Raw genomic sequence first — 12,134 nt, 5'->3', positions numbered from 1 at the left:
ATTGGGGGGGATAAATACATGCAGAACATGAAATACTTAGGCAAATATTGAAATTACCCTCAACTTAGAAAATAGATATTATGAATGCACAAGGTTTTTAAGATGCTGATTAATTATGTTAATTATGGTATTTATATTTATATATTTGACTTTATTCACTTTTATTTTTCAGTCTGAGGAAAAGTCTGATAAGATTTATGAGCTGACAAACGAGCATGCTGCTGCGAAAGTGAGTTGTTAGAGTTAAGAGTACTTTCAATATATTTTCTTTAAATATTGACTATTGTTTCAATTATTGTTTGAGATATTTGGCGAGCCACTTGGTTGTATTTGTAAGATTTGACAGAAGAGGACGTTGGAAAAATTGGAAAGATTTTGATTTCTTTAGTTTCTCTTGGTCAAACAATGAAAACAGTATTTAAAAAAAAAACAACAAAAACTCCCCCCCCCAAAAAAAACCAAACAAACAAAACAACAACAAAAACTGAGGGTCTTCTTACCTAAAGCATTGAATTATTATTATTTTTTAAAGTGTTTAAAAAGTGTGGGCAAAGTATCTAATGCTATTCTATATTGCTAGAATGACATTTTTTGGATTAAATTTCATTATTTAATTCAGAGGAACTGATTTAAACAAAACCCTTCCAAAGTTTTTCAAAATATCAGCAATAGTGTTTTTTGGTGTCATATGCTACTCAAGCTACCTTTTAGCACAATTATATTGTTTGATGTAATCCCAGAATTAAAATTGGAATTAAAATGTTAAGACTTTTCTTTATTTACATGCTTCCTCTGTTTAAAACATATTTTCTATTTAGATTAGTTTATTTTATGTGTGGAGTTGTTTGTTTAAAAAAAATAAAATCCAAGTCTTTTTATTTTCTTTAGCAGTAACAGAAAAATAATGAAGTTTAAAATATTGGTGTGAGCGGGTGTCTGAATTTAATATTTGAATCACTCTTTTGAAGTTGCATTTTTCTGATGTCCATTTATTTGTTGACATTCAATTTCAATAGATGGAAAATATTTCTTTACCTGTAAATTTTATTCGCCTTTAGATGATCAAAACATTTCATAGCTGCCAACCGTTCCGTTAAAAACGGATTTGTTCCGTATTTGACTTCCTGAGTCCGTAAGTCCTTATTTTTAGCTTAAAATCCGTATTTTGTAATTTTTGACTCATTTGTGGTAAAAAAAGGCATGTGAGCCTAATGAATTATTATTATTGATCCATTATTATTACTATTATTACTACTATTATTGTTATTATTATTATCATTATTATTGGTGTCCAGTGAGAGCATAATCTCCATTTGTGTAGCTCTTTTATTTGAATTATGCCTCTATCATAAATGATTTTCAACAATTAAAAAAGTTCCATTCGTTTATATGACGCCTGTATTTTACTCAAACCTTTCATAATGTATTGGAGATTTGCATAGAATAAGGATGTTAGCCTCGATATACTTTGAATATTCTAAGACAGTATTGATACTTTCACTATTTGTTACAAATATTATTTTAATTAAGAATAAAATTAAATCCACCTCTTTGATTGGAAGGTATTCAATCAGAAAATCAATTGCTTATATTGATTAAGCATGACAATGATTATTTCCCTTTATTAATTTATGAAATATATAAATTTAATCCCTTTAAAAAACATCTTCATCTGATTTTAATTATTTTTTTTTCAAGCAAGCTTTTGTAACGATTTAGGTTCAAGAAAAATAAGTATACTCCATTTTTAGGTGTGTTTATCTTGTCAAAGTAAAGAAGTAGGAATTCTCTAATATTTAGAGGTGCATTTTACTATAACTACTATTATAGTATACTACTTAAAGACCATTATGTTGCATGAAAGAAAACATATATGCAATCGTCTACTTTTTATCTGAACTCACCTAATTATTACCCCAAAACGTCCTCTAAAGTGATGTACCAGGTTGGCAGTTATGCATTTCTATTCATCTTAAGTTATTTCATTTATTTTACAATTGTGCTTCTTGTGTATTGGTCCATATTAAAGTTGAGGCAGTTGAATTCTTTCTTTATATTGTCTGTTCTGAAATTTTGATCTCATTGTGGAAAGTGTCATTTTAACGACTCAAATGTGCTGGTACTAAATCCGATAATTTAGCAACATTTGGACTGGCCTCTGTTATCTCAAACTTGTTAGTGTTAGTAATAGTAATTAAAAAGGCTGACTTTTATATGTTGCGATTCGATGAAGGGGGGGGGGGGGGGGGGGGGGGGGGCGCTTCGGGGCGGCACACGTCGTCCCCTCATCCCGGGCCAAATGAGCGTTCCTTATTTTATTTTTGAAAAGTTGGCAGCTATGCATTTACACTTGGTAATGCCATTGTACATGAGCTACTGATTTACTTGCGACTTGATTCTTATTGATGATCATAAAGATTCAATTGTCTCCCCCAAAAATATAATGTTGTATTTAATTTTACAGTTACTCAGAAGTTTAATATATTGCCTTATCCCTCTTATAATTCAATGGGCTTTAAGTGAAGTGTTATGAAGTTAGTGGCATTTTATTATGTTTCAAATTTCTCTTCTTCCTCATAAGATGCGCCAACAAGTAGGAGGATCAAGGCGAGGTAGTTCAGAATCAAATGATTCCATTGGAGATGGCAAAGATATTGACTTTAAGGTACCTAATTCAATTCTACAAATAATAAAGTTTTTTTTTTTTTTAAATTATTTCGAAAAAGGTAATACTGTCTTAATTCATCTTGTCTCCGAATGCATTGTAATGTAATAGTCATTTTTGGTTGCTCATTTTTTATCTAATGTTTAGTTTATAGAATCATAACATCTCAATTTATGCTTTTCAACATTTGATTTGAGCAATCACGTGAATTAGTGTTGCTTCACTGTTGTTTTTGTTATTATTATTAAATTATTATTATTATTATTATTATTATTATTATTATTATTATTATTATTATTATTATTATTATTATTATTATTATTATTATTATTATTTTTAAGCCTATCTTTTATAGTATACCCTAATATTAGAATTTCGGAACACATTCAAATTTATTTATTTTAGAGGTTAGACAGTACTAATACCAATCTGTTAACCCTTGCTTTGTTGATTCTTATTTTAAAACAAGAAACTAATAATTATTTTACAATGAGAATGTTTAACTAGTAGGTATGGCTAATATGTTGAACAAGACAAAACAAACTACTTTTTGGCCTTTGGAAGATTTGATCATTTAAGAAATACTAATACTATATTACCAAGTAAATTTTATAGAATTTCTTTTTACTTAAATTTTTTAATTGTTTGATTTAATTAAGAAAATATATTTTTTTTTCAAAATTTTATTATTTATGCCTATCTATTAATTATTTTTAATTTCATTTTTTAAAAGTATATTTTTTTTGTACCTTATATATCTGTTCATGACCAAAGTCAATGAATATTGCAATTGCAATTCGAGTTCAATTTACAAAAAGCAATATATTAGCATTGAAAATGGCAAAGAAGTGTGGTGATAAGGTTAATTGCCATTGAGGGCCTTTCATATCTTGAAAGATAAAAGTATTTGGATTTACGGATTCTTAGACATAGAATGGTAGAATTCGGGAAGACCTTATTCAGTAGTATAAATTAAGTTCATCATGAGGTTGACTTAGATACCTCTGATATTTGATTTATTTCTGATTTTCGAATACAATTATTACCAGAGGAGAACTTTTTTTGGCCGATACAAAACTAGCTAAAGAGGAAAAAGAACTGTAAAACCTTAGAACAGTATGATGTATAAACGAAAAATGCTACGTTTGTAGACTAAAATAATGCTTGTTATAGTAATAATCAATAAAAATAATATCGCTACATTTCTAATTAGATCTAAGTACATAGATAATTCAAAGGCTTAAGATATCGTTGCTTTTTTTACTTTATTCTTCATTCTTTGACTATTTTGGGCTCTGTATTGAATTATTCAGTGATGATACTTTTCCGCGGAAATCCGCGGTTTTCTTTCCTTTCCTCGGTTTTCCTCCTCAGATCCTCGATCCGCGGATATTTCCTTCATTTCCTCCTTTTACTTTTTTTTAAAATATAATAAATCTTTAAAAAATACCTCCTTTTTGGAATAGAAATAGTGACTTTCCTATTCTTCAAAAGCTGGCTAGGGCTTGCTTATCCATATTTCATGGCCCACAGGTAGAGGGTTCCTTTTCTAAAATGAAGGATATTCTTAAAGACAAGTGTGGCAACATGAATATTTCAACATTCTCTGCCATACAGACGGTGAAGTATTCTTTGAAAGTAAGGAATGCCACTGCCCTGGGATGCTTCAAAAGAAAAGACATAGATCACAGTGAAATTGATCCTGTCCTGATAAGTTGCATTAAAAAATCTTGCAGCAAGTATCATGCTGAGTTGCAAAAACAGAAAGAGGAAAAGGAAAGAAAAAGACAAATGTTTGATCAAGCAGTTGTAAAGGCGGAAACAAAAAAGCAAGCAAAGGCAGTCCGGGAGAAGGCAATTAAAACAGCCTATAAGCTTCATATAAAGAAGCAATCCAAACAGGTTGGGCCCCCACCTAGAAAGAGGCCCAAAACACACTAGTACTCTTCAAGTACTCAAAAGAAGTCATCCTGCCTACTTTCCTGTGGTGCAAGAATGTTCTAGGTGAGTTTTCCGTTTTTCCGAGACTTTTCCTCCTTTTTGACTTTTTGTGAGTATCATCACTGATTATTGCATGATGAAAATCATTTTAGGTGAGAGAAAAAAAATGAAACAAAAAGTAGTCTTGGCTGTGACACATTGTAAATCTTTGATTTTAAATACAACTGCTTTGCAATTTAGTAGCAACAAAAAAACAAATCCATCATTTTTGTTTAAGAATTTCATATAGATGATCATGAACATTTTTTTTTTTTGGTGATAAGTCAAGGAAATTGATGTTGATCAATAATTTAGATTTCTGTATTCAGTTTACCCAGAGAAGTTTTGTCGAGTTGGATTATTCATAGCTCTGGGGTGTTTTTTCAAATATGAATTTGACTTTCTGATTTCTTTATGTTGTGTTTTTGACGGGACCCCAGAGTAATATTGTGGAATCACTCAACTCAGAAGCGTTAAATGATATGTGAGAGAACAGTTTTATTACTGAGTATAATTTTTTTTTTTTTTGACCCAGTTTTATTACTGAGTATAAGTTAAGAGTATATACAAATATATCGCAACAACATTGTAAGTACGAAAAACAGTATAAATAACTCAAATATGGAAAGTATGGAACAAAGAGTGCATCCTTCTCCCCTAGGGCATGCCACTCTGATATTTGTAAGCACAAATAATATTTTAAACAATGGGCTTAATGAATAATAACTAATTAAGCTGTAACTAAAGTCAATTAGCTAATAACAAAGGGGAGTAACTCTTTCCTAGCATAACTCGATGTATAGGTCCATAACACTTTACATCTGAAGAAGGCTGTGATTTCCAAGCACAAAAATCAGATGAATCAGAATTTGGAATATTAGTTCTGTTGTAAGTTAGTTTATTTGGGTCCTCTAATCCAGCCTTTTACTTTTACTAAAGTTGTCAAGGTTCAGACTACTTTATAATGGTACACGTACAGTCTTTCTGATCTTTTGATTTTTTAAAGATACCACTGTAAAAAGGCCTGGCTCCTAAATTCTAGGTTATGCATCTGTCTTAATATAGATCTTCTGAAAATAATAATTAATCAAAGTCAAGGCTTTTAGCTGTAGATCCAGTTAGTCTTTTTCAATTTGACAGCATCTAACTCCTATAACCTTGTTTATGTTACTAAAATTGACAGCAAAAGATATTAAGGATGGTGAGTAAGACAAGATTCCCATGGTTTGATGTGACAAAAAGCAAAATGGAAAACCTTCATGTTTATGTTTTAAAAATTTTAATATTTAAAATAATCTTACCTGCGTTTTGTGTTTTTTGTTTACTTTTCCCTTCTAACCCTGCAAGAACATTTTTATCAAATTTTATTTTGAAATGCAACTGTCTTTTGCTAAGAGCTTTGAAAATAAACATTTTTGTGTCTAAACATATTTTCGCATAAGGGTTCATTTAAACACGTCAACAATTTTGGCCAATAGAACAATTTCAATCAGTTACAACCTGAAACTTATTCTCTGAATCGTCGTTCAATATATATTACACAAATGGAATAAGATGAGGGTAGTGCTAATACTGTACCATTAAGAAAAATATGAAGCTCTCACTTATATTAATGGATGCTGTTCTGGAAATTAATGTCTGGACTTTTCATTCAATAATTGTTGCATTGGATTGATTAGAAATTAATTAAAAAGTTAAAAAAAAAATTTATTTGAGGGTCAAAGCAATTGGCTGATGTAGTTAATGAATGTGAGTTAGCATAAGATTGATACAGTGGATTTGATCTGTAGAAGCAATTATCTGATTTGTTCTGACTTAAGTTTAGACACAAATTCTACACTGAATACGTTAGGATCAGTTGATATAAAATCAAAAGAAATAATATGCAAATTGCCTCCATCCACAACGCGTCATTGAACTTTTAGTAAAAATATATTTGGAATTTTCAAAGCAGAAGAGAGTCAGTGAAAAATATATGGAGTAGAAATGAATGTGGAAACTAAGGAACTTTGAATTGAAAGTGTATTCCCAAATTTTTGATCATGTTCTTAATTTATATTTTACATTTTATATTATTAACTGGAAAACTATTGCAGAATGACTGATAATCAATTTGTTTTTTCCCACAGTTGAAGAAAGTTCGGGCATCAAAGAATTGTAGAATATAAATGGGCCAATGTTCAAAGATAGGAAAATAACTTGACATAATATTGTTTTGTAATGCATATATATAAAGATAAAAGTAAGGAACTCACACTCTTGATTCCAAAACTGTTTGTGGCTTGATCTTGGCATGAATTTGAAATTAAGTTAAAGATTACTTGCTCTTCAAATTAATTCCTTCATCTGTTTAAAAAAAATATTCTTCTACATTTCTGATTTTAAAGGAAATTGCTTTTGCATGTGACTTTCTCCCATCTTATAATATATAAAAGGCAAATATATAATGTGTGAGAGAAAAAAATTGGGAAAAACGTATAGCGCTGTTTCGATACGAAGCACAACATTATATACTTACGATCAAAAGAAAGTATTCACATTTAAAATAATTGTTACTATTTTATCCATTGGTATAGGCTAATCATTTTTCACTGAGTTGTTTACCATTAGCCTTTCTGTGTACTGATAGTCAATGATTTTGTTTTTGGCCTGAAATTCGCTCACCATGTCGCGCACATGCTAAAACGACCTTTTAGCCCCTTACTGTGACAGGAAACGACCTTTTAGCCCCTTACTGTGACAGGAAACGACCTTTTAGCCCCTTACTGTGACAGGAAACGACCTTTTAGCCCCTTACTGTGACAGGAAATGTATAGGTTCATTTTTTTTTGCCATCCGTGTCCTCTTGAAACATTTTCAAGGCAGGAAAACACAATGAAAAATACCATCCATTAATTCAAGTGATGCCACGACTTAGTTTAGAACAACGCGCACATGTCATTCGTCATCTTCAAGCTGGACAGTCTATGACCAATGTCACAAGAATGCTTAATATCACAAGGAGAACTGTATATTCATTAGTGGATCGATTTGAAATGACACAAACGGTAAGGGACCGATATTGAACTGGCAGACCACGAGTAACAACACAAGGTGAGGACCGTTTTATATGCATCCTACATCTACAGGACAGCGAGTGAAACTGCACGAGCATTCCCAGGTACACGAATTAATTGACACAGTGTTCGTCGCAGCCTTAGAGAGCATGACATTATTGCAAGACATCCATTAATGCGACCACTTCTTAGAGCATATCACTGGTTGGCCGTGCTCATCTGCGCTGGACAATGCATGCATGGTTATTTGTTCTCTTCTCAGATGAGACACGCTTTGTGATTGGAAGAAATGACGGTAGATTATGTGGTTACCGTAGATCAAACAAGCGATTTCATGATTCTTGTGTCTTGGAATCCCCAAACAGAGGATATAGACAAATCGTGGTGTGGGGTGGAATGAACAGAGACTATAAGACACCTCTAGTCCAAGTAAATGTATCCCTAACTGGTGCAAGGTACATCCAGCACATTTTACAACCTCATGTCATTCCATTTTTTCATGAACATCCTAATTTTTCATTCCAACACGACAATGCACCATCCCACCGAGCTATTGTAACAAGGGTTCTTTTTAGCAGCAAATAATGTGAACGTTATCAGCCTGTGGCCTGCAATATCCCCCGATCTAAATCTGATCGAACATGTGTTGGACATAATCGGCTGCCAAGTTCGTTCATTTGACCCAGCACCACCAAATGAACAACAACTTTACCACGCCATAAGAACAGCATGGGATAGCATTCCTCAACACCAACTGGCCAGATTGACCTATTCCATACACAGGAGATGCAATGCTGTGATTGGAGCGAACGGGGACATACTTGTTACTGATTGAATTAGATTCACCTTCACTTCAAATGAAATGAACACAAGTAAATTTATTAAAATGTCATTGTCAAAATTATAGTGAATGTTTTGACTTGTTTCTTCTATTTTTGAAGATCATGTTTAAAAGTCTATGTTGCATACAGATCAACCATAAACGTTACAATTCTAACAAAATGAAAGATAAATGATATTACAATGATCACACATAGATTTTAAATAAACCATAAAAATATTTCACACCAATTTTGTAGATAAAACTAGTATATATACTTTCTATTGATCATCAGTATATACACAAGCAGAGTTAAGAATTAAATCAAAGTGCATGGGATTGAATCACTACTGGATCAAGGGAAAAAAGGCTACACTTTGAAAATTACATCCCAAATCTTCGATAGGGAAAATATGTTACGTTTATTATAACAACTGTGGAATCAACATTTATCGACATTTTTCAACATATTTTCCTGAAAGATTGTTTACATAAATTTGAATAATCTAGTGGTGAGCCCACAATATTAGCAGCTAAATAAAGGCTATTACAAACAGAAACTCTATTTTGATTATTATACTGCTGGAAATTACCATAGATTGAGACAAATCTTTTGAGCCGTCAATGATGAAAATCAGTCAGGTAATAAGATCTATGGTGCGCATAAATGAATCTGATGGCGATTCCCAATGGCAAATTAATGACCGATCATTATGCCCGAGCAGATTTTCTAAATAATTATTTGGATCAACGGGTAATATAATTACCCTTAATTAATAAAAGCTTTGCAAGTTACTTGTATATCAATCTGTAAAATGATTTTTAGATTTGCCAGTAATTTTGTGCTCGTTGGCAAAAATGTAACGTGGGCTGTACGGAACAATTTTGACCCCCCAATCCTCTTTTCTTAAAAGAATAGATGGTTTTGCTTGTGGTGAAATTTCAGACTTGCATCATTTACAGTCTGGTAACTACAGGCTTCTAAACTTTTCCAGTTTATTTCTCGCACCCAATATGTATTAATTATTTGAATGAACTTAAATTTTATTTTGATTCATTTGAATAGAGTTTTTAAAAAAATAGACAATTTTAAATAAATAACAAGAAAAATAAGCATCCTGCATAAAACATATTTAGATACCTGAAGCCATAGTCCCAAGTTTTCAGGAGTTAAAATATTAAAATCTTCCTTCACATAATTACTGATAAGTTCATGAAAATCAAACAGGACATCTGCTGCAACTTTTGGAGGATGTAATTTCCTATTGATGAGCTGCTGTTTGTGTAAATAAATATTTGATTATTGAATCAAAAACCTACAGTCATCTCATCATTCTTTTTGTTAGTCTTTCTTTGAGGTGATATTGAAGATGGTTTATAAGACATTTTTATCCACCTTGCACTGCTGCCAACCCTTCTTATAATGCAGAGCTGTCATGACACGTTCAAAATATCCTCTGAGGCTTAGCAAATGCTTCAGAAGAATTAAGGGTTGTTATTAGTGGCAAAAATGTCATATTACATTTTCATGATTTGTCATTTGTTTTGACCATAAGAAATATATCAAATTCATAGGAAATCTTATACGGTATATTATAGTTTTGAGATTTCCTTAAAAGGAGGCAAGGAAGAATAAAAAAATTAAGACTATATTTCTGAACTTAACATTATCATAGAGATGAAAGTGATATCAAGCTGCTAGAAGCTATGGACTTTTCCTTGTTTGGTGTTTTGTTCTTTTTTGAAGCAGTTATTTTCTTCTTTTTGTTTATCATTGAGATGAACATCTGATAGCATTGATTTTAGTAATCATATTAAACTTTTGCTTTGCTTTAAGTAAAGGGTATATAAGTTAAAATGTTTTGGAAGATGACATTTACATTGATCTAATGAAATATTTGAAAATATAATTGGTAAATTATTCCTTTTATAAATATTTTCTCTGCCTGATTTAAAATCTAATTTCCATATTTATTACAGGAACAGGTACGAGAATTGGAAGATAAATACAAAGCTGCTATGATGACCAGTGCTCAACTTGACAATGAAAAACAGTCTCTTGTGTATCAGGTTGAGTTACTGAAAGATCAGTTGGAAGAGCAAGATGAAGGATATACAGAATTACAAAGGGAATACAAAGATAAATGTCGGGTAAGCACACAAGAAATAGATTTCAATCATATTTTACTTTGAGAAGAATTTAACATATTGATGACTCAGGCCTGTAAATCTTCGGACAATTGTTGGGTTTCCGACAGTACAATTTTGCTCGATAAATTCTGTTGAGTGCTGACATTAAAAAATAAAAGTAAAATTAAAAATATAATTTTTAACCTCAAAATACAGAAACCAACAAAAAGCAAATATTCAGTTTCGAGCGCTGACTTAAAAAAAAAAGGGAACTTTTTATTTGTCGCATCAAAGACAAAACAAACTAGCCAGCTATGTATATTATCATTCCATCTCGTTGAACACCCTCTGCACACTCTGCTGGCATGGATGTATTCACTGCCTACTATGCCACTGATGAGAGAGAGGGGTGTCAGTGTCTTGTCTTGTCACGATTCGTCAACACATGCATAGTCAGTATCAACTAACACATACAGCATGTGTCAGACCAGGCTATTTATTTCTATTTTGCTACCAACACACACACACACATTATTCCATTTGATTATCTCCGGTCCTTCGCTTTCTTTGTTTCCGTTTGAGAGTCAACCGGAATGAGGAATGCGAAAAAAATATTTTTCTTCGAAATATCTATTTTGTCTGGTGTTACAGGATTGATGTAGAGTGTCGTTTAAGTCTTAAGCCTGCAGGTTTTTAAGGTTTTCTGCCAGAGACTTTTTTGAAGTTCAATAGTTGGCACTTTTGCATTGCAATATTCTTCTTTTCATTGTATAACACAGAGAACACGGATATGAATAATACAAACCTAGTCAAAAGGAATTAAAAAAAAAAAACTGCTAAAAACTGTTAATAGAATTGATTTTAAAAGTATCAAAATCTTTTGCATTTCCAGGAATATGAACTACAAAAAAGAGATATGAAAAATATGGAACATGAATTGAGCATATTAAAACAACAACTGGAGTTGAAAGACAGGTTGATCCAGGTGAGCTCTTGCATTAAAAAATATATAATTATTTATACGTTTTATCTACTGTTTTGTTTTTGTTTATTTTTTTTCTCCTGAAAAATGAACCCCTCCAAATAATGAAAACGCTTCAATACCAATTTTGCTTATTTTTGAGCCTGTGTTGAAGCAGGTTTGTTATCATAGTTATGCACATCAGATCTTGTTTGTCATATAATCATTTATTTGAACATCTAAACCCTGGACTTAATGCATTTTGCTTTTGAGAAATGAAAACTTTATATCATTTTAAAAAGATTGAAAGCACCTTATGTTTATTTTGTCTACATTTTAAGATTGAGTGCGCATCAGCCCTCTGTGTTGCTCAAGCACTGGGAGGATGAGTAAAGTGATCAAAACTGAATTAATGTATAATTTAAACTTGATTCAACTTGATAATTTAGATGCTTTTGACAAGAATGTCACAATGGATGAAATCATCACTAAAAATCATTTGCAGTCATCCATGACCAAAAA

The 12,134-nt window shown here is 31.6% G+C and overlaps 1 protein-coding gene across 1 annotated transcript in view; it reads left to right on the top strand.

Annotated features, from left to right (window-relative positions):
• LOC144966158 (uncharacterized) overlaps nucleotides 1-12,134 on the top strand; it is a 29,682-nt gene that overhangs the window by 10,535 nt on the left and 7,013 nt on the right. The window contains exons 3-6 of the mRNA XM_078902285.1: nucleotides 173-229; nucleotides 2,582-2,665; nucleotides 10,502-10,672; nucleotides 11,544-11,636. Of these exons, the coding sequence (XP_078758411.1) occupies nucleotides 173-229; nucleotides 2,582-2,665; nucleotides 10,502-10,672; nucleotides 11,544-11,636 (405 nt within the window). The remainder of the gene's footprint in view (nucleotides 1-172; nucleotides 230-2,581; nucleotides 2,666-10,501; nucleotides 10,673-11,543; nucleotides 11,637-12,134) is intronic.

The sequence above is a fragment of the Berghia stephanieae genome, chromosome 2, assembly GCF_034508935.2.
Source record: "Berghia stephanieae isolate SIO BIC M18660-M18661 chromosome 2, UCSD_Bste_1.3, whole genome shotgun sequence".
Taxonomy (NCBI): Eukaryota; Metazoa; Mollusca; class Gastropoda; order Nudibranchia; family Aeolidiidae; genus Berghia; species Berghia stephanieae.
This window is presented reverse-complemented; position numbering and strand designations above follow the sequence as displayed.